This window comes from Gorilla gorilla, chromosome 3 (assembly GCF_029281585.2).
Source record: "Gorilla gorilla gorilla isolate KB3781 chromosome 3, NHGRI_mGorGor1-v2.1_pri, whole genome shotgun sequence".
NCBI classification, from domain to species: Eukaryota; Metazoa; Chordata; class Mammalia; order Primates; family Hominidae; genus Gorilla; species Gorilla gorilla.
In genome coordinates, this window is record NC_073227.2 from 106,893,207 (window position 1) to 106,917,166 (window position 23,960).

Sequence of the window (23,960 nt, forward strand, 5' to 3'; positions counted from 1 at the left end):
CTCCTGGGCTTAAGTGATCTTCTCACCTCAGCCTCCTGAGTAGTTGTGATTAAAGGTACAAGCCATCATGCCCAGGTAATACTGTATGTTTTTAAAAGAATCATTCAAAGATCCAGAAAGAGCTCCTGTAAATTAAAAATAGGACATAAAAATTCAGTGGAAAAAGATGACATCTAAGATATTTCTCAGAAAATGAGGGGGGAAGACAATAAGAATAAAATTAGCAAGAAGCAGCATAAGAAAATTAGAGGTTTAGCATCTGATTAATGGTAGCTCTACAAAGAACAGAGATACTAAACCGGGGTGGGGGTGTGGCAGGTAGAGTAGTTAATAGAGTTATAATGCAAGAACATTTCTTAAACTGAAAGACCTGAATTTCCAGTGCCCAGCATGATTTTAAACGGCCTATAGTAGGCCGGGCGCGGTGGCTCACGCCTGTAATCCCAGCACTTTGGGAGGCCGAGACGGGTGGATCATGAGGTCAGGAGATCAAGACCAGCCTGACTAACACAGCGAAACCCCGTCTCTACTAAAAACACAAAAAATTAGCCGGGCGCAGTGGCGGGTGCCTGTAGCCCCAGCTAACTTGGGAGGCCGAGGCAGGAGAATGGCGTGAACCCAGGAGGCGGAGCTTGCAGTGAGCCGAGATCGCGCCACTGTAGTCCAGCCTAGGGGACAGTGCGAGACTCCGTCTCAAAAAAAAAAAAAAAAAAAAAAAAGGTTAATTATTGTGAAATGTCTGAGCACTACACGAAGGTTTTAGGATAAAGATCCCAAACCTTCCATTGAGGGAAAACAATTTACATTTAAAAACTCAGGAACTAGAATGACAGACTTTTCAGCTGCAATTCTGAAAGTCCAGAGACAATAGAGCGCTGCTTTTAATATTTCGAGGTAAAAGAATTTCCAACATTATATTTAGTATAAATGCATTTTTAGGCCCACTATAGTGGCTTATACATGTAATCGCAGCTCTTTGGGATGCCGAGGTGGGAGGGCTGTCTTTGAGCCCAGAATCTGAGACAAGCTGAGCAATGTAGTGAGAACCCCCTCAACCACCCACCTCTACAAAAAATAATTGGCGGGATGTGATGGTGCACACTTGTAATACCAGCTGCTTGGGAGGCTGAGGTAGGAGGATTGCTTGAGCCTGGGAGGTTGAGACTGCAGTGAGCTGTGATCATGACACTGCACTCTAGTCTGGGTGACAGAGAAAGACCTTGTCTCAAAAAAAATTTTTTTAATTAAAAAGAAAGATGTATGCCATTAAATCAAAAGAGCAAACTAGAAGGAAAAGGACATAAGACTCACAAATAGAGAATCGAACACACAATAAAGATAAAGAGAATCCCAAGAACAATGATACAAAGAAATTCCAGAATGACATCTATGCAGCAGGCCTAAAGAACAAGTATATATTGGAGTAGGAGAATGCAAAGCTCTAATAAGAAAGTCCCTGAAATGGAAAAATGTGTTTGTTTGCCAACGTCGTTGAGAGGAGATTTATGTTTCTGATAGTTTAGGGACATTTAAGCACACAGAAAACCAAGCAAGCAAACAAAAAAGGACAATTATTTGCTCCAGAAGGAAAATAAAATAGCACAAGAAAATTAATATAATCCAAATACGCTATGCAACTCAGTTTTGAGTAATTACGTGGTTGCAATCGTTATAAAGGCTGAATATTGACAAAATTGAAATTGAGATCATTGAATTGGAAAAACAGGGGCATGAAAGTCTAATGGATAAAACAGAGAAGAAAAATTTTAAATACCATTTTATTGAGTAAATATTTATAGAATATTTATTGTGGTCTAAGCAGTAAGTGCTTCACAAATACTATCCATGTAATCCTGATATTAGGATTAAGGTTAGTATTAATTCCAAGTCAATTGGAATTAAGGTTGGTATTATTAATACCTATAAGGTAGTAATTTCTAAGGTTGGTATTACTAATTCCAAGTTTGCTGATGAGCGAGCAAAAACACAGAAAATTTAGTTAATTTCCCCAAGATCAGTGGTTTTCAACTGGGGGTGATGTTGCTCCCAACCCCAGGGGACATTTGGCAATACCTAGAGACATTTTTAGTTGTTATAGCTGGGGTGGCAGTGCTGCTGGCATCTAGTGGGTAGAGGCCAGGGATGCTGCTAAACATCCTATAGTGCACAGTACAGCTCCCTACCACAAATCATTATCTGGCACAAAATATCAATTGTGCTTTGGTTAAGAAATAATATCCAGAATGAAAAGGAATGGCAGTGGGAGAGCTGGGATTTAAATCCCAGCAGCTCTTGACCACCTTACTACTCTGCCTTTCAATAGCAGTCTAATGATGTTGTTTAGAAACATGAAGATAAAATCAGAAGAAAGAGCTGGAAGAATTAAAGTGGTTGCTTCTACAAAGACATAACCTGAGATGGAGAATAAAGGCCATAAACTATTATTGTGCTTTTGTGTGTTGTTTTTCACTGTTCTCTTAAAAGACCTGAAGCACTATTTGAATTGTAATATGCTTACTTTCAAAGGTTAAACTATTTGTGAACATTCAAATCATAGATAATTTTCAGCTTAATTATTGTTTTCCATATTTGAGAGTATTTATTAAAATGCAGTTTATAAGAGTTTTCTAGCAGCAAATATTTGTAATGAATGAAAAGTGGGAAAAAGTTTCATGGAGGAGAGAATAAGAGAACTTTTGTCTTGATTGACGTCTTGCACCTCAAGTTCCAACTTGTGACATAATGAAGCATTTTAAACAGAAAATCTTGAAGATTTTCTGTTTAAAAATCTGCAAGATAGATTACCAACTCTATCATTACATATATTAAAACATCAACATTAGAGGAACAGTGAAGTTGTTCAAGAAAACACTGGAAGTGAGTGAAATAATGATGACACTTTTATTCTTAATAATTATTTTTAAGTTAATAAATGTGATATAATCTAAAAAGCCATATGGAAAATACAAATCTAACTTGGAAATTCACCCAATATTTTCTTCCAGTGAGAATGTATCTTTAATTCAACAGGATATATGGCAAAGATAGGAAGAAAGATACAAAGTTTATGTTACTACTACAGCAGTACATTGGATCAGCAGATTATCCCACTCCTTAGCCTCAGAGAAAACAGAAGCCATCTACAAGAAACTTTCCTATCTCTATTTCGTTACCCACATCTCCATTTTCCTTTCTCAGGTGTTTCTCTTTCTGTTTAAGGTATTTTTGTTTTCTTTTGTTTTTTCTGACTAGGTAATTTCACATGTTTCAAAAAGTAAAAGATATCAGCATACAGTAAGAAGTCTTGAACCTGCTGCCATGCACATTTACCTCATTCTTCCCAGTTCTCTACAAATAACCATTTTTATAGTCTGAATCCTCTCAGTAATTCTTTATATAAATACAAGCAAATGTGGATATGTGTATACACACACACACACACACACACACACATCTTTCTTATATTTCCCATATGCACTCTTCTATGTCTTGCTTTATTTCACATAAAATGTTTTGGGATACAATTTAATATAGCAAAGTCTGGCCACCTTGAAGATACTTATCATTTAACAACTGAGAAAATTTAATTCCAGAGATTATATTTCCATTAAAAATATTAACCACCATAATAATTACTGGACAATTTTTAAGTTTTTCACTTCTCAGATACACTAAAAGAAAAATATTTTTAAAATCAGATGTATGTTTTCTATGTTTTAGATTTTTCTTTTTAAGAGACAGGGTCTTGCTCTGTCACCCAGGCTGGAGTGCATTGGCACGATCACAGCTCACTGTAACCTCAAACTCCTAGGCTCAAGTGATCCTCCCACCTCAGCCTCCCAAGTAGTTGGGACTACAAATGCCTGCCACCACACGGACTAATTATTTTTATTTTTTGTAGATAGAGGTCTTGCTGTGTTGCCCAGGTTGCTCTTGAACTCTGGATTTCAAGTGATCCTCCTGCCTCCCAAAGTGCTGGGATTACCAGTGTGAGACACCGTCCGTGGCCTGTTTTTATGAGTTACTAGTTAAGCCAGCTTAAAGAAAAAGTGTACTTTAGCAAGCAGTATGTTTGGAAACAAATTAATAATTACACTAAATACCCTTTGTATAAAAGTTGGCCGGACGCTGTGGCTCACACCTGTAATCCCAGCACTTTGGGAGACCAAGGTGAGCGGATCACTTGAGGTCAGGAGTTTGAGATCAGTCTGATCAACATGGCAAAACCCCGCTTCTACTAAACATACAAAAATTAGCCGGGCATGGTGGCGTACATCTGTAGTCCCAGCTACTTTGGAGGCTGAGGCAGGAGAATTGCTTGAAGCCAGGAGGCAGAGGTTGCAGTGAGCTGAGATCGGGCCACTGCATTCCAGCCTGTGCGACAGAGCGAGACTCCACCTCAGAAAAAAAAAAAGTAAATCAGTCGTCTTAATGTTCTTACTTTGCCTTAATTTTGCATCATTTTCTGTACTTCTAAATTTTAAATATGCAACTTTATCAAATATTTTAATTTCTCTATTTAAAAAAATCCTGAGATAGTCAAAGATCATTTTTCAAATGCTAAAAACCTAAATAATCACATTGAAATCAATTTTTTTCTAGCAAGATTTTAATGGGAGCTAAGGTGCTTGAGATTGTATAAATAATTAAACCCTCCCTTCTACTCCATGCAACATGGATAACTCATGTGGACACACATTTCTTTGAATGGAGCTCAGAATGTGGAGAGAAAGAAAAATGTAACACATGACAACTGTACACCAAGTTAACCCCAACATATCTCTACTTCCTGCGGATAAACAGCCTGATTTGACCTGGAGTTGTGAAATCAAAGGAAGGTGAGAGTTTCTCTGTGGCCCTTCCAAGATTCTCCCAGAGTGCAAAGCCTACCCTAATGCCACAGGAGAATCCTATTTTATAGTCAGTTGTCTTTGAATAAATGGTGTTTTGCTTCAATTCTAAATTAATATGATCTTTTGGGTACATATTAAATTAGTTTCCTCTCTTCTATTTCAAGTGAAAAATTACTTTGCATTTTATGGATTCAACTTATTCCCAGAACTGCTAGAATTGTACTAGCAGACAATCAGAGGGTTTTGCACCATGTCTATTTGACTTTCTTATGGCATATGGACATACCCTTGTCTGAAATTTAAAAAAAAAATACAGAAAAAAATGGAAAGATCAGCTCTATTCCCTAAAACAGGAAGAGAAATAATTTCAACACATATAAAATAATAAAAGGAAATTCAATATCTATTGAATAACTACCATAGGCAAAGCAATGCAAACTTCTAAAGGTTGAAATTAGTAATGTGTTACTAGAAATATAATAAAAATGTCAAATACAAATTATATTAGTGCTGTAATAAAATTAAGTCGAGATTCTTCAAAATTATATATGTTCACAAGCACAAAAATAACAAAGAAAAATGGTAAGCATGTTGTCAAAATGCAATCGATATTTCAATCATGCCACATTTCCCCAGCAGGTGTTCTATTTAAAGAAATTTGTTATATTTATTCTGGTTGTTTTGTATAAATAAAAGAGCTATCTTTTTTTTTCAGTTATTGTGTGTGTGTGTGTGTTATTTTGGTGAAAATGAAGTATAAGAACTCTAAATTCTTTATACAACCTCTATGTATCTTTGAATAGACTATCAATTTTTAAAAACATTATTAATTGGACACACCAACTGAGCTGTATGTTCTTATGTGTTATTTGCTGGCACTGATAAGTTTCTGGAAATTAGTAAAACACTGTAAGCTATATATATATATTATATATATATATATTCTAATACTGCAGAGGCATGTGAATCAAGTGGTTTGCACAACTGATGTCCAAACAGGAACTTATTTTTTGTTAAAATATCATTTATCAGGTGCCAAGTGTAATAGGAATTCTCAAGAGCTTCATACTGAATCTATAGGCTTTTTTCTTTGTCTTCAAAAGTACAAGAAATCGTTTATTGTTTGTAATCTGTAAAAATGAAAGTAACAGCAAATATAAAACGCATTTAGGAAAACAGAAAAAGTAAGCCAAATGTAATCTCTAACTCTTTCAAAATTAAAAATCCCTTTTGAGAAGAAGAAATTTGTAAGTACAAGGCAAATTTGCTAATACGTTTTTGTTTACTTTGTTATAAGTTCAGTATAAAATTAGCATAATTTCCAAGTACTAGATACCACATTACTAATATAAATACATGCTATTTAGAAAGTGATTACTATAGTAGTTTGCAACAGACAAAATCAAGCAAGGGTTTTTGCACATATCTTGCAAATATAAACTCAGAACCTTGATTTTACCAAAATTATACGAACCTTATCTTTATTCATGATCATATCAAATAACTACCTTGGCTCTTTGCCCTCCCAAAACAGGCCTCCTTTTCCTTAAAGCTATTCCATTTACTTGGCTTAATCTATAACTAGAGCAAGACTGAAATAATCATCTATGTCATCTAAAAAAACCACTTACACAAACGACACTGTGGGAAAAGAGAGAGGCAGTGGCCTGGCACTGATGACTGTCAAACAGGAATTGGGAACTAAACCAATGAGCCCTGAAAGACTGGTAATTTGATAGGACACTTTCTATAGTAGCTGAGAAAACAATGATACTTTACATAAAATTTAATCTTTTATAAGATTTTTGCATTTTAGTTGATAACATTTATATTTTTATCTTACTACTGTGGTTATAGTTGAATGTGTTATTAATATAATTAGGTGATATAAATAAAATTAACATATTATTTTATGAAAATATTACTGTATTATTCAAAAACCAAATAATCATTTAAAATTGTTTGTTAAATTGAAATAGCTCATAAAGATCTTTCTTATTTAATTAGTGATTGATGGAAAAACTTATTGTTACTACATCCAAATAACCTGTTCACCCTACCCTCACCACCCAGTGAACATTAACTCTGTCTGTAGTACCCCCATGTACTACAGTACCTAAAGTACCTAAGTAGTTTACTTAGGTAGTACAGTTACCTAAGTAAACTAACATATATTTTCTTTTCTTTTTTTTTTGTATTTTTAGTAGAGACGTGGTTTCACTGTATTAGCCAGAATGGTCTCGATTGCCTGGCCTTGTGATCTGCCCGCCTTGGCCTCCCAAAGTGCTGGGATTACAGGCGTGAGTCACCACGCCTGGCCCCCATATATTTTCAATCCCTTCATTTCATGCCTACCTTTTCTAGAGGCTAGAAAAGCTATGTACTTGCTTCCTTGCTTTCCTTGCAATCAGAAGTGGTCATATGACATAATTCCGGCCATCAATATGTAGGTGAAAGAATACTAGAGAGAAGTCTTTTGGGGGAAAGTCAGTTTTTCTACATTAAAAAAATGCAGTTTTCCATCATTCTTTTTTGGTCTTGAAAGAGGATCGAATGTGTGGAATTGCTGCAGTCCTGTTATGACTTTAAGAGGAAGGTAAAGATAATTGCAGTGATCCTGGATTGGATATTGTTGAGCTACTGCACTGTCAGAAGCAGTTGCCTATTACCTGGTTTCTAATGTGAGAAAATAACCCTTTCTGTTTAAGCCACTGCTTATCAGATACTCTATTACTTGGGGCCAATAGTCTTTCTGATGCACTGCCCTAAAAGAGTTCATATTCTGAGAAAAATATGATCACATGCCCAAAGTAGGTAACAGTGCTTTAAATAAAAGATATCTTTTATCTTATCTAAACTAAGGTACCCACCTTCCACCTCCTTGTAATATCCTGATTATCAGAGTCTAGCTATTTGCTGAAAGAAAGGGCTGGTGATTTCTCAAAGAAAGGGCTGGTGAATGAATTTATGCATAGATGTGTTTTACTTTTGGTTAAAAGACAGGTAATGAATGTATGAATGTGTGTGTGTGTATGTCTGTGTGTGTGCATGCATGGGTGTATGTAGGGTGATAATCCATATAAAATAGTTAATTTTATTAGAGACTTTGTGATATAGTGAACACAACTGGTGCTGCTTCAAGAACCAACTGACAAAGTATGGCACAGTGGTGGCCTCACTTCTGCAGTTAAGCCCAGCCCAGCTCTAGCTCTTTGGTAGGCAGTTTGGGAATCACTGAGAGACAATCCCTACAACATCAAGATTAATTCTGTCACAGAGGGTATAAGCAGCAGCAGACGTGTCAGAAAACTCTACAGTAAGTGACATTCAGGTATTAAACTTTTAGGAGGTCTAAGTGGAAAAACAAAGTTTACAGAGCATATATTAATATGTCTTGAAAAATCCTGGAAATATTGGGAGTGGTAAGAAATTTTGGGGAGTCTGGAGTTCCTACGAGAGGGTCTCACTCTGTCACCAGGCTGGAGTGCAGTGGCACCATCACAGATCACAGCAGCCTCCACCTTCCAGGCTCAAGCAATCCTCCCATCTCAGCCTCCCAAGTTGCTGGGACTATAGGTGCACACCACTACACCTGACTAATTTTTAAAATTTTTTGTAGAGATAGGGTCTACAGGCTGTTGCCCAGGCTGATCTCAAACTCCTGGGTTCAAGTGATCCTCCCACTTAGCCTCCCAAAGTGCTGAGTTTACAAGTGTGATCCACCTTGCCTGGCCTAAATTTGCATTATTAATGTAACTGGAATCTAGTTTGTAGACAGACTGACAGGGTTATGAAGAAGGTGATTTTTGGTTAACAGATACTTTAACTCTTCACCCAATTCAAGCTGCTATTGGTGAAGAGAAGCTTGAAGCTGCTATTGAGAAGACTTTTATCCAATAAAAGTCCTGGATTAAAAGTCCAAGACAGTAGCTCAACAATATCCAATCCAGGACTTTTATCTAACACTTTTATCCAACTTTTAATCCAATTCAAGCTGCTATTGAGAAGACTTTCCCATTAAGAGAACTGGACCAGAGAAAGGAAGATTATTCAAACAAGAAAGCAAGAGAATGCTTATTGAAAGCTGAGTAACTGGAGTATATTCTTTGATTAAAGGCAGTAGAGTTTATACTTCTTTAGGTTCATATTAATGGTATACTGTAATAACCATATCATTAGAAGGGTAAAAAGTCTTATTTCCCCCTCCACACTCCAAGACTCCGTATGCAGTATTAATCTCTCTTCATTTTTTAAAAATGAAATTGAATGCTATGGAAAGACAAATCATTGCCACAAATTACTATGGGCAAGAAAACTGGAATATATTACAAAAATATATTTAATGGAAGCATTCTAAACTCACATTGTTTCACAAGTGTCCTCAAGCTATATGTTCCCTTTAACAAAAACTAAAACAAAAAACTGTTGGTTTTGCATTATGGAAAGTGTTTATGTAAATAAGACAATCTAGAACTCCCAACAGTAGATCCATGGTCAAAAGGCCTTGGCCCAGCGTCAAAAGATTGGCTAATGAATGCATAACGGTAGGTTTTTAGTGAAAATACAATGCTTACATCATATATGTATAATATTTTATAGTTCTCTAACTTTTTAGAATAGCTGAAGAACTACTCATCCTAATCGTTTCAGCTCTCTAAGACAAATTTCCCCTCTTCATGTTGTTGAATGTGGCAGGTTCCCCTTTTAATATGAATATCGTAAGTCTGGGTTTGGCTCTAGACTAACAACTAGTCTCTGTAGATATCCATTTTCCTCCTAAGTTTTCTACTAGACATTATAGGGGGAGATGTAAAAATCAAGACAATCAACTTAAAAAATTATTTTCAAGTGATGCCTGTTTAAATTAAATGCTCTAATTCCACCTAACAAAGCCTTTAATTATCAATTTTCTTGCACAGCAGCTCACTCCCATCAGACATTATGAAATCACACTCTTTAAGACAGAAGATAAACTAGAAAGCTTAACTTCTGTCTTGGTCTTCATTTCTGGGAACACTTTTACAAATCAAGATTAGCAGCCATGAACCCTAAGGCAAGTCCCTGTGGGTCAGGATTAGAGCATATTCACATTAAATTACTTAGTATATGTTCTAACATGGCTAAGTTTCAAAAATACAGAAGGGTTATGCTTATTTGCCGTATTCCCTTCAACCAAACTGAATAGGCAGTTACATAACTTGCCAGGACAAGTAGTAGAAATGAGTCAGAGACAGGACCAACCCTAGTAAAAATTGTGAATTAGGCAGTTTGACTTCAGTGCCACACCCCTTTAGTACTACATATACTTCCTTGATCCCCTCCCTTAGTATGATCAGCCCCGAGGGCCACCCTCATACCACATACCTCTCCCCCACCAAATTCCTCTCTCTCTTCCACTCATCATCGAAACTGGCTTCCCCTCTTTCCTACTTCCCCTTCGTTAATTAGAATTTGCAGCTCCAGTATCTCTCTCCTTTAGGGTTTAAAATGACAACTAACTAATCTGATAAACCAATCCACATTAACGTGTGAAGAGAGAAAGCTAGAAAATAAAGTGAATTTTAACTATGACTTTCTAAAGATAAAACCTTTGCAGTTTAACTCATTAATAACTAAAAGTGAGAATTTCTAGCCAAAAAATTTAGGTGAGGGAAATGTTTTGGTTCGGGTAGAGCCTTGAAGCACCTGGAAAATCAAGTAAGAATAGATGGTTGCTTTTATGGTGTAGCCAGCTCTAATAAGTGTAACTGACTAGCCCTGGTCAGTTTGGAGCCAGTAGGGGAAAACGGGAAATAAGCTAAATATACAAAAGAAGTTCGTTTGCAAAGAAAAGTGGAAGTTACAGGAGCACCACAATTAAATTTTTCTGTCTTAGTATTTCATAGATCTAGCGAGTCCTGGTGCCTGTAAATATTTTCCAAAGTTTCTCTTCAGAACGAAAAAATTATGTCCAAAAATTATCTCAAGCCTAAAATATTCAGCAATTCCAAAAACCTGTAAAGCTTTTTGTTGTTTGGCTTTAAAAAATAGTGGCCTAAAGCTTACAGTTTTCATGCATATATTGTATTTGCTCCTGCTGAATACTGAAAAAACATTACAGGCTATCATGTGTGGAACATATTCGCTATTCTTATTTCCTTCACTTTATAAATGATGAAGATACTCAAAGAAGTTAAGTGGCTTGCCAAGATTTGTACTTAGGTTTTCTGAGTGCAAACGCTGTGTTCTTTTCAATGTACTTTGTCCCAGTGTTTAGTTATCTCTGTCATTTCTGTCATATGACTCTGCATCCTAGGGGAATTCTCAAATTTTAAAGAGCGTTCAGCTACTACCAAAAGAAAATAACTTATGTATTCAATGGACCTGAAGGTAATTCTAGTCCTATCTGGTTTCTATCACTGCATTTTTTTTCCCTAGCTAATTCTTGGTTCACTTGGAAGTGTTAGTATTGCCTCACAAAGTCTTCCTTAAGCACTGTCAGAATTTGTGCTTCAATTATCTGCTCATGTTTTAGTGGATTACTTATCTTGCTTCTGCTTCTCACCTGGGCAACGTTCCCATCACAGCTCTTACTCTGTAAGCAAGAAAGGATAATATGCTCCTGGGCTTAAAGTAGGGAAAAACACTAACATAGTTGGTACAAGCCAGAATGCAAATATTTCACATGGAGATGAACACAAGAAGCCAGCTGGGAAAACATTGCTATTTACAGATTTAGATTAGCCCAGAATTCATTTCAGCCTTTGAGGGAAAAGGTGGCATTTAAAAATCACTGGCATTTAAAACACACACTCTTAACACTTTGGAGAGATATAGACCCCTTTGTGAATTTGTCAAAAAATTATGGATGAAGCTGGGTGTGGCAATGCGTGCCTCTAGTCCCAGCTACTTGGTAGGCTGAGGCTGTAGATTCACTTGAGCCCAGGAGTTTGAGGCCACCGTGTAGTATGACTGTGCCTGTGAATAGCCACTGCACTCCAGCCTGAGCAAGAGAGCAAGACCCATCTTTTAAGAGGAGAAAAAAAGTATGGACATTTTCCCTAGAAAAAAGCACAATCACACATACCTGGAATACAGTCTGGGAGCTCCATTATGTGGTTGTTCATGGGTCCAACATAAAATACTGGAATACAGTCTGGGGGCTCCATTATGTGGTTGTTCATGGGTCCAACATAAAATATTCTTGAGTTAGAGTGTGTCATGAGTACGGTCCCAAAGTGATGAACAACCCATATGCCACTTAAAGGCCAATATTTGTTATGGCCAGCTTTCTAATTTCCTTAGTAGTAGTAGCAATAAATGATGTGGATCTTTTATAACAAAAGTAACATATGCTCGTAAAGATTTTTTTTAATTTCAGAAATGCAATGTTTTCTGTAATTATAATCCTCAAACACTGTTAACAGAAAAATATCTCCATATATATTTATAGATATAGGTATTTTTAAACAGAAATCAGATCATACTATATGGCAACTTGATTCTGTTGCTAGATCATATATATTGGTTTACCAGAGTTTAATCATTCTGTTAGCATGGACATTTATTTTTTTTTTATTTTATAACTATCAACAATAAGGCAATGAATATCCTTGATCACATATCTGGTCATGTATATAAATATATATAGGATAAATTTCTGAAGTAGAATAAATTAAAGGATACAAACATAAATTGTGAAAGACATTGAAATTGTACTTCCAAATGGAATAAACTAACCTATGATCTTTCTATTACTTACAGAAACTTTTTATTATATTTTATGTAGTAAAATGTACAAATTCTTTTAAGTTTTTGGTTTTTATCACGTGTAGAAACAAGACTCAAATGCTCTAAATGAATTCACTCATACCTCCTTCTAGTATGTTATGACTCAGATTTTTATATGGAAATCTAAATGTTATTAAACAGAAAAGAGCTTAAGGGTAGACCCTAGAACATACAGGAATTTGTATATGATACAGAGAGGATTTCGTTTCTGTGGGGGGAAAGCTGAATTATTAGGTAAAGATGTGGGGACAACTGGGTCGCTGCTGCTACCACCAAAATAAATTCCATATGGATGAAAGAATAAAATGTGAAAAACAAAGCCATAAAAATTTTAAAAGAAAATATGGGAGAATATTTTTGGTAACAGAAAAAAAATGGCTTTTAAGCAGAGAAAAATATCCTCAAATAGAATAGAAAATTATAACTGTAATGAGATATCATTTTACATCTATTAGACTGAGAAAGATAAAAACAGTTTGATAATGCTGTATTGGTGAAGATGTGGGGAAACACAGTATGCTATCAAACTTCCCGTCTTTGTTAGGATGACTGGAACTTGTACCACTTATCTGGAAGGCAGCCTGGTTTTGTCTATCAAAATGTAAAATGTGGGCGGGCACAATGGTCCAACGCCTGTAATCCCAGCACTCTGGGAGGCCGAGGCGGGTGGATCACCTGAGGTCAGGAGTTGGAGACCAGCCTGGCCAACATGGTGAAACCCCATCTCTACTAAAAATACAAAAATTAGCCGGGCGTGGTGGCTTGTGCCTGTAATCCCAGCTTTTCGGGAGGCTGAAGCAGAAGAATCGCTTGAACCCAGGAGGCGGAGGTTGTAGTGAGACGAGATTGCGCCATTGCACTCCAGCTGGTGTGACAAGAGCAAAACCGTGTCTCAAAAAAAAAGAAAAGAAAAGTAAAATGTTCTTTAATCTAGCAATTTTACTTCTAGAAGCTAAACCTACAGATGTACACTACATGTAAGCCAGAATCGGATACAAAGAGATATATTTCAACTTGAAACCCCGTCTCTACTAAAAATACAAAAAATTAGCTGGGCGCGGTGGCAGGCGCCTATAGTCCCAGCTACTCGGGAGGCTGAGGCAGAAGAATGGCGTGAACCCGGGAGGCGGAGCTTGCAGTGAGCCGAGATCGCGCCACTGCACTCCAGCCTGGGCTACAGAGCAAGACTCCATCTAAAAAAAAAAAAAAAAAAAAAAAGAGAATAGCAAAGGCTTGGAAATAACGTATATGCTCACTGAAAAGTGAGGAGTTAAATAAATTATTCTACATCTAAGCAAGAGAATACTACACAGCCTTTCAAAAGAACTAGGCTCATCTAAAGCATCTGATAATAGAAATAAAATACATATTATGAAGTTAAAAAATCAATATACTAGATGAGTAATATCCTTTGGAAAAGGATATTTAGGTGTGTGTGTCTGAAAAGATACACAAGAAATAACTAGGTTTCTCAACACTGTAACCTGAATGATACACATCATCCCGCCCTTTGCCTGTACCTAGTTGACTGCTTGAGCCTGCTGCTAATCATTCTAATTTATACTTTATTTTAATATTTTTTATGTAACTCCCACTCATTTATTTTCTTTTTAAGACTCTTCTTATTTTTGAATGGCACTCTTTCAAATGAATTTTTAAATCATTTTATCAAATTCCTAAAAGTATCCTGTTGGACATTTGATTAGAATTATACTGGATAGGCTGGGTGTGGTGGGTCACACCTGTAATCCCAGCAATTTGGGAGGCCAAGGAGGGAGGATTGCTTGAGCCCAGGAGTTTGAGACTAATCTGGGCAACATAGCAAGACCCCTCTCTAAAAAACTTTTTTAAAAAATTAGCTGGGCATGGTGGTGTGCACCTGTAGTCCTAGCTACTTGGGAGGCTGAGGCAGGAGGATAGCTTGAGCATAGGAGGTCGAGGCTGCAGTGATCTGTGACCACACTACTACACTCCAGCCTGGGTAACAGAGCAGGACCATGTCTCAAAAAAAAACAACAATAAAAAACCCAAAAAATTATACCGGATATATAACTTACTTTTAAAAGATAATTATACATTCTTTCAATCTTGGTACTTAATTTAAAAGTATATTGCTCTTTTATTTCAAACATTGTTATTTCTCATAAGTCTGTCATGATTCTAAAATTTTTTTTAGAGAAGGGATCTTGCTGTGTTGCCCAAGCTAGCATGCAGTGGCTAATCATAGGCACAATCATAGTCCACTACAAATTATATCATTTTTAAAGTATGTCTTATAACTTTTGTTTATATTTTACATTATGTATGTATTTATTTTTTTTAAATAAAGATGGGGTCTTGCTATGTTACCCAGGCTGGCCTTGAATCCCCAGGCTCAAACAGCCCTCCTGCCTTGGCCTTCTAAAGTGCTAGGATTACAGGCGTGAGCCACCATGCCCAGCCAGTTTTATATATTTATTTTAGTGTTTATTTTTAGCTACTTAAATTTTTGTGGCTACTGTAAGTGGGATGGATTCTTTTTATATTGTATTTTCAAATTGGTTATGATAATACATGAGAAAGCTCTTGATTTTCATATGTTTTATTATTATTATTATTATTGTTATTTTTGAGACAGGATCTCACTCTGTTGCCCAGGCTGTAGTGCAGTGGTGGGATCATGGCTCACTTCAGCCTCGACATCCTGGCCTCAAGCAATCCTCCCACCTCAGCCTCCAGAGTACCTGGGACTACAGGTGCATCCCACCATGCTTGGCTAACTTTTTTATTGTTTGTAGAGAAAGGGTTTCACCATGTTGCCCAGACTGGTATTGAACTCCTGGACTCAAGTGATCTGTCCACTTTGGCCTCCCAGAGTGTTGGCATTACAGGCATAAGCCACTGTGCCCCACCCCCCGTATGTTAATTTTATAACTAGTTATCTTAATTTATCTTTTATTGCCTCTAAAAGCTTTTCAGTTGATGCTTTGGAGTTTTCATATTATTTGCAAACAAATGACAATCCTGACTTATTTACAGTACTTAATTTCTTATTTCTATTTTATATCTAATTGCATTGGCTATCGTTTCTATTGTTACAATGTGATGGTGAACATTCTTGCCTTGTACTAGACTTCAATAGGAATAATTACGATGTTATGTTATAAAGGAAGTGGCTGGCTTTAGTATAACATATATATATTTAAATTATTACAAATTCTAATTTTTATTGGGAATGATGCTGGACTTTACAAAATCCTTTTCAGCATCAACTGAGATCCTCATGTTTTCCTCCTTTGACTTATTAATATAATCAAGCATATGAGAAAATTTTCTGTTATTGAACTATTGCCATACTATACACATGAAATAATTTCTCTTAATTTTGTTATATTATTTGTAATGTAGTGCTGGGTTCCATTTGTTAGTATTGACTTTTACATTATATCCAAAAGGAATTTAACCTGTAGATTTCCCTTGTGTGTACTTTTTAACAGATTGTATTTTAAAACCAGTCTTTCAGCTCATCCAAAACAGAGGGATTACTGGTGAAAATGCCTTGAGGGCAACCACCTGAAATGGCCTTAATAATAAAAAAAAAAAAAAACACGAAGAAGAAAAAGAAAAGGAAAAAAGCTAACAACACTGTGGTTTGTCTACTTTTGCGGAAATTTACAACACTATACTTGCTATACCTTCTTTCTGATGTGAATCCACAAGCTATTGCAGCCATTAATTAAGGATATTGCTTTTCTTTCCAATAAATACATGAACTTTCTTTCAGAGGCAAACAGAGACAGATGTTTCATGAAAGTTTCTGTTCTTCCCAACCTGCCTTTCCTACCTCCCTGATAGATGATCCAGAACATTTAAAAATGGGGGAAGAACTGAGAAAAGGGCTCCAATCACCCACTTGTGTTTCCAATCCAAGGAGCCTGGCCTGTTATTTACTCTCACCACTCATCCCTGCTGCTGCTCTTTAGTTTTTGTTGTTTCCCTCAGCTGACTTTCCTCATCTTTGCTGCATTCATCAAAGCCCAGTGTAAATTCCCCTCTTCCATAAACTGAGGAATCCAGCCCATTTTACATAGCAAACTTTCTCTTAGCTGCTACCTACTCAAAGTTTGGCTGCACATTTTAGCTATAATTGTTCTCAAATTGTTTCAAGAGTGCTAGTTTTCTTTCTTAGGCTCCAGGTTAGCTCCTTGGGAGCGGGGACTTAGCTTAAAATCCTGCTGTGTATTTTCCGTTGTGTTTAGCCCTATGAGTAATCACATTCAATGCATACTTGTAAGGCATATTTGACTGAAGATATCTATCATAGTTATTCATTTAGTAAATGATATAATGAAAACTCAAGTGCTCGCCAAAGATAAATCATTACTATTAATTCCCTCATTCATCATACATGTATGGCAGCCTCAGGGGCTAGGGAACCTAGGATTGCTGCTTTGACTTTTTTTGGGGAAGCCAAATAAGCCTCAGATCTCTCCACTTTGGAGCCAGCCATGAAATTCAGATTTACCTAGGGCTCAACATTAAGGGTCTCAGACTAAATTTATCTTCAGGTACCCTTTCCAGAGTGGACCAGTTTACCTTATACCTCTGAGAATAACCCAAAACTTTCAAAACTCCAATCACAGGATATTATTTGTTCATGAATTCAGCAAGACTCTCTTGTTTAACTATTGAAACTCAAATATTTCGGCTTGCAGCAAGGAGGGGTATAGCTGTCTGGATATACCTTGGCCAAATTTCAGTGTATATAGAAAAGTGGGAGGTTATCGACTATGTTAAACCTTTTCCTTAAATTTTCAAACTCCGGGATTATTTTAGTCTCATAGATAAAATAACAAGGCAAGTATTTACAAACTTTTTTCAAAAATATGAGAATTTGAGTTTTCCCTAGGGCATTTGGCGTTGTGCTGTCACCACACTTTTGAAGATAGCTTTACAACCGTGGGAAAACTCACCGGGCTTCTTTCGTTGACCCCGCCATTTCTAAGTTGCTATATTGCTGCAAGGAGCTGGCAAAGCCATGCTCTTCCTCTCCCCCATTCTCCTCTTCCTTTGAAAGACCAAAGCGCCCCGTGAGAATATAGAAACAAGGCTGCGAAGCAGCGAAGAGTAAGGGAGGAGCCAGCACTTACGCATTTTTCACTCTCCTCCTCACTCCCTAGGGTCATAGTTTTGATTCTGAAGTTAGAAGTGTGGGGGTCGTCGGCTGCATTTTCAACTTGGCCTAAAAGTTGGAGTTCACACTGCAGACGCTAGGAACTCTGCCGCTCGGTCACCAACCTGAGCCTCTGGCTAGTCCGAAGAACGCGAAAAGCCAGGCCCAAGGCACTGGTTGCCATGGCAACTGGGGCGCTGGTCTCCCTGGCGACCTCGTCCCTAGGGAGGAGGTGGAGCTGGATGCCAGGCGGGCCAATGAGGTCGAGGGGAGCTCGGGGTGGGAGATCTGCGGTCCTCCCAGTGCCGGGGAATGGTTGAGTGACAGGACCGGGGGGGCGGAGCCGGCGCGGCTGCCCGAGGTGGAGCCCTAGTGGTGCGAGTAGCTCCAGCGGCCACGCTGAGGCGAGGGTGACACACCATGCTCACGGCCCCTGGAGACCGTCGTGCTGGCGAGCCGTGCTCCGTAGCTCCCCGGTCCGCCTCGGCAGCGGTCAGAGTCGCCTACAGGAGTTGAGCCGCCCGCGCCAGAAGGTTTTGGCGAAGCTCTTGGAGAGGCGTCGAGCACAGTAGGGCGGCGGGGGTGCGTTGAGCGCTCGGGGGTCAGGCAGTCGGCCGGGATCGCCGCTGGGGAGCGTTTCCGAGGCGAGGAGGAGGAGGAGGAGATGCTGCTCCTCTTCTCCCCCTCCCCAGGCTCCTTCTCCAGCTCCTTCAGCCCACGCCCGCAGCTGCTTGTGGGAGAAGAGGTGGTGGCTCTCGGCGCCCGCGGCGGCTGCCGGCGGCCCGCCCCGACGCCGCGTCCCTGCAGCCCTCGCCCGGCGCTCCAGTAGCAGGACCCGGTCTCGGGACCAGCCGGTAAGGACGAGAGCCGCCCTGGGCTCTGCGCTGCATGTGCAGAAGTGCAAAACAAAGTACATTGCGCTCGTTCTCTTCCTCCTCTCTCTGCTTTCGCTCCAGTCCCTAAACCCAACTCCTCGGTTGCCCTGGTAGAAGGAACTTTTCTTTGGTTTTGGTGGTGGGTGTTTTTGTACGTTAGAGTGGGGGTGGGGTGACTGGAGTGGGGAAGAATGAGATGAAACTCCATTGCTAATTAGGTAGATCCATCTCCTCTGCGGAAGAAAGCCGGATTCTCGGGAATGAAACCCACAGGGGGAGTAAGAGATTGTGGGGTAATAGGGAGTGACATTGCCCCGTCGTGCTTGCACAGCTCCGCTCTGTGCGTGCTTAAGGGAAGGGCTCCCGGAGTCTGTTTCTAATTTCTGCAAATGATTGTGGAGATGGTGTGGTTAGAGGCCGCCCAGAAGAATGTGTATGTGTAAGGGCTCGAGAAGGGGGTGGGATGGCGGGGAAGCAGAGGAAGAGGGGGCAGAGGGAGAGACAGTGTCTGATGCAAGCTCTTTTATTGCTTTTCTTCTGCTTGCTAAAGTCAACACTCTACCCTCCGGCCCCCTAGCCCCACCGCTTTGCTCATTACGTGATACTGTAAGAGCAGACAGCTGGGAAGCTAAAGTTAAACCAAAGTCAAGAAAATTCTTACAAAGTTTAATTTCCTTCTGTTGTGAATATAATGGAGAGAGGAGGATGGGGAGAAATATCACTAAGAGATTTACAGCAATACAGTTTTCATTGGCCATACACGTATATGATCGACACCACCGCACACTTCCAACTAATCTGTTCGACAGCCTTGTGTCATTTTCATTTAATTGCATCTTTGAAACAACAAACGCGGTGACTTCATAGGGAGCTGCCTGGAGCTGAGCTCCCTCGCAGAAAATGGGGCAATCGGGTTTGTTTTCAAGGCAGGACCTGAACAAAATGTAGGACACCTGATCTGTGGGATGAAGGGCGCTGGTAACTAATTATAAATTTTAAGATTTTAAAATTTGTATCTAGAAAGTTTACTAAAGGATGGGGGGTGGAAGTAAAAGTGCATGTATTATGAAACAAGCTTTGGTATTTTCCTAAAGTCTTGATGACTGTGTTGGCAGGGTCCAGGTGAAAACTTGCTTCATGCTCATTGGCTGCTTGTAGTGGTGCCAAGATACAAATTATTTCTCGTTTTAATATCACTAGGAGCATTTTTTAGTAAATTCATACATATATTGATTTAGTAAATTTATACAGAGGCGCACTGACTGACGTCCAATCTTGTTTATTATACTTTGTTCATAACATTGTGTTCTACCTGATGTTCTAGAGGCTTTGTGGGAGTATGTGTGGGGAGAGGATAGGATGGAAATTAGAACTAAAAACAGAAAAATATTTGAGGTTAGTTGTTAAAAGGACTGATTTCATAGTGTTTTTCACTTTTACAATTAGAGAATGATAGCTTGCTTTACCATTATGTAGGTTTATCTTTGAATTTGCATTTGTCCCACCATTTTTACTTGCATGTAAAGCCTAGTTATATTTTGGAGGGTGATTACCAGCATCCAAAAATATAAATGGCTTTTCATGTCACAAGTAACATACACGCACACCATTAAAACCAGTGTCAATTTAAAAGTCAGATTTTAATGCTATGATGGGGTCACGTTATAAAACTTACATCATCTTTTTGTTGTTGTTTTTGAGGGCTGCCTCCTAAATGCGGTATGTGAATGTGGGAATTAGCTAATCATTTGTTTTGGAGTAGATAATATAAATGATAGGTGTTCATCTTTAAATGAATGAAATTTATGTATTCTTTGTTATTGAGAAAAACGGGTGTTGATTTGTTCTGTCTTTAATGTGTTAAGGATTGGATGGGGAAGTGTTGTAGCTTCTCCCATATCAATGGAGTGTATATTTTTCCAGCTCATCTTAGTGCCCAGCCCCAAATGTACTGGAGAGAAGGACTGTAAGGGATAAACGATTACTTCTTTTTTTTCCTCTTCACCCTCTTCTTTTGACAGAGGGTGTAATTTTTAAATAAACCCCAAAACATTTTTATGCATAATTATAATTAACACCATTTGAAATGAAAAAGAAACACAACCATACTCCAAGCCAGTGCATTTAGTAGTTACTCCTGTCAACATATTCTTGTTTTGGAATATGCTTTGGGAGAACTCTGTGTGGTTCAAAGTATTCTCCTGTTTGCCTCTGATGCAACCAAGTACGACTCATTTGAGTTAATATCACTTTACAAGGTAGGGGCCTGAGAAAGGAGAAAAGATAATGGGTCTTAGGATAGAAGAATCAGTGCTGATGGAAATGACGAGAATCTTTTGGGCTGGGCTTCCTTTTTTTTTTTTTTCCTGAAAAACTCTCTTTTAATTTGAAAATTAAAATGGGTCAAATAACTTAGGAACTAAATGTTTTAAAGATAGCTTTTAAGATAGGGTCTCTGTTGCCCAGTTTGGAATGCAGTGGCTCGATCATGGCTCACTGCTGCCTCAACTTACCAGGCTCAAGCAATCCTCCTAACTCAGCCACCAAAGTAGCAGGTACCACAGGTGTACAACACCACAACTAGCTAATTTTGTTTATTTTATTTTATTTTTTTAAATAGAGACAATGTCTCGCTGTATTGACCAAGGCTAAAAGATAGCTTTTAATGAGTACATTAATGTAGGACTTTTAATGGCTTAAGTTAAAGTTGAAAGTTTCATACTAGCTGTAAATGTCCCATCAAAACTCCCGTCTGTAAACTGCTTTGGGAGGTGGAGTTCTAATAATCCTTTGAGTTTGGGAAGAAAATGAAAACACCTTTAAGACCCTTATTCTTGTTTAGTGTCAGGCACTGTGAATAAGCACCCTGCTCTATCCTGCCCAACCCTGTTCCCAAGAATGTGTGACTGTCACTAATAGGCAGTAGGTGGGCCATTTCTTAGGATAAAAAGAGAACAATTCCTAAATAATCTTGTATAGAGGCTGGTGTAGATTTAAACCATAAACTTCACATGTTTTTCCCAGAGTTTGCTATCAAATGCATGGGAAATACAGGAAGGAACAGGGTCTGGTTCAAGTGCTTGTTTAGATGTGTTTACCTTATCCTGTGCTCTGCCATTGAATCCTGCTTTTTTAATTTTTGTTTTGTTTTGATTTGTTTTCACACTGGAAAAGTATGAAAATTCTCTGAAACAAACTGTCTCAAAGAAAATCCTTCTGCATAGTATAAAAAGTGTGGAGGACTGCTGTCTGACAAATATGTATCCAAATCCTAGAGACTAAGTTTATTTTTAATAATTTAATAATATATACTTCTCAAGGCTTTTTTGCTTTGTTGTGCTTTTTTTTTTTTTTAAGATGGAGTCTCGCCCAGGCTGGAATACAGTGGCGCAATCTTGTCTCACTGCAACCTCTGCCCCCGATCCTGGGTTCAAGCAATTCTCCTGCCTCAGCCTCCTTAGTAAGCTGGGATTACAGGCGTGTGCTACCACACCTGGCTAATTTCTGTATTTTTAGTAGAGACGAGGTTTTGCCATGTTGGCCAGGCTGGTCTTGAACTCCTGACCTCAAGTGATCGGCCTGCCTCAGCCTCCCAAAGTGCTGGGATTACAGGCGTGAGCCACCGTGCCTGGTCCCTCTCAAGGTGTTTTGAGGATGAAATTAATATGTGCAAATGTGGTTTAAGTGCAAGCTGACACTCAGTATTTAGTTTGCTTCCTTCCTTGCCAATTTTCTTTAAAAAATTAAATAATCACAAAAACCTATAACTACTCAAATCATTCTTGAATGTGTAACTTGAATCTGGCTGGTGAAAAGGCCCTCTTTACCTACTAGCCAATAAATGTCTTTGGTTGCATACTTCATCTGTGCTTAATAAACAGTTTCTTTTTTTTCCTCCTAGTTTAGTAGTATTCAACTCTGCCTGTACCTTAGAATCACCTGGATAGCTTTTTTAAGTTTTTTAATGTTTTTTTAAGAGACAAGATCTCACTCTGTCACCCAGGCTGGAATACAGTGGTGTGATCATAGCTCACTGCAACTTTAAATTGCTGGGCTCAAGTGATCCCTCTGCCTCAGCATCCTGAATAACTGATACTGCAGGTGCGCGCTATCCAGCTAATTTTTTATTTTTTGTAGAGATAATTGTCTTCCTATGTTACCCAGCCTGGTCTTAAACTCCCTGGCCTAAAGCAGTTCTCCCTCCTTGGCCTCCCAAAGCACGGGGATTACAGATGTGAGCCACTGCACCTGGTCTGGATAGCTTTTAATAATCTCCATGCCCCGGCCTCAACTCAGACTATTAAACCAGAATCATTGTGGATGAGACCCTGGCATCCGTATTTTTAGAAACTCCTTAAGAAACTATAGTCAACTTTGGAACCAATGTTCTAGACTCTACTAGAATAGAGTGTAGAAAATTTGGTTCCCATAAATGCAGCAACATTTTTTGTGTTGGATTATATTTTATATTTATGTATTTTTTCTATATAAATCTTAAGAATTTAAAACACAAAAATGTCTCAGAAGCATCTATGTATATGCCTATCTACAGGACTTTTTACTATTTGGATGAGAATTTAATGTACAAATATTTCCCTAGAGCTGTACCGTCAAATGTAGCTTCCCTGGCCATATATGGTATGTAAATTTATATTTTAATTAATTAAAATTAGATACAATTTAAAATTCTGCTTATTACAACTAGCCATATTTTAAATGCTCAGGAGCCACTTGCAGCTACTAGCTACTGTAGCAAACAGCTCAGATATAGAACATTTTCTCATCACAGAAAGTCCTGTACTGCTTAGAGGTTTTGAAATTTGTGTATGTTTCTTATCATCTGAAATGGCATATATATAATTCCTGTTATTTCCTTCAGATTTATAATTTAAAAATATATTGTGTTATTTTTTAAAGTTACTTTTTTTTAAAGTCAGGAGAAATACCACATTTTTTATACATTTCCTCTTTCCTCAGTCTTTTGTACCTAGTTAAAGGTTTTTCTTTTCAAAGTTAACTGAGAAGAGGAAATTTAGTGTCCTTGTTTTTATTACTTATATCAGTATGCTCTAAACCTAACTAATGGCTTAATTGCCCTTGTGTACTGCAAAAGTTTCAGGTCTGGAAATGTGATGTCCCAAAACACTGAAAATAGTCATCATTTCAACACAAATGTTAGGATTTGATTAAAAGTTTTCCTTTTTGATAAAGTTCCTTTTTCTTTTGCATACAGAAATTCTGAGTTATCAAATGATGTGATTGAGCTTTCAACAGAAAACTGTTTTATTAGTTTTAACATGAGCATAAAAG

At 38.1% G+C, this 23,960-nt stretch overlaps 2 protein-coding genes across 14 annotated transcripts in view; one reads left to right on the plus strand and one right to left on the minus strand.

Annotated features, from left to right (window-relative positions):
- MAPK10 (mitogen-activated protein kinase 10) overlaps window positions 1-17,961 on the minus strand; it is a 580,277-nt gene extending 562,316 nt beyond the window's left edge. For 2 of the 7 annotated variants that reach the window (XM_055384577.2, XM_063705401.1), the window contains exon 1: window positions 17,753-17,921. The gene's annotated coding sequence lies outside the window, so the exon portion shown is untranslated. Of the gene's footprint in view, window positions 1-17,575 lie in introns of all 7 variants that reach the window. The other 5 variants (XM_055384586.2, XM_055384585.2, XM_063705399.1 and 2 more) reach the window with 5 other exon arrangements.
- Window positions 17,962-18,616: 655 nt separating this feature from the next.
- PTPN13 (protein tyrosine phosphatase non-receptor type 13) overlaps window positions 18,617-23,960 on the plus strand; it is a 222,882-nt gene continuing 217,538 nt past the window's right edge. For 2 of the 7 annotated variants that reach the window (XM_063705403.1, XM_063705405.1), the window contains exon 1: window positions 19,351-19,628. In XM_063705403.1, coding sequence (XP_063561473.1) covers window positions 19,616-19,628 — 13 coding nt within the window. In that variant the 5' untranslated portion in view covers window positions 19,351-19,615. Of the gene's footprint in view, window positions 18,630-19,350; window positions 19,629-23,960 lie in introns of those variants that run through there. The other 5 variants (XM_019025698.4, XM_055384608.2, XM_063705406.1 and 2 more) reach the window with 5 other exon arrangements.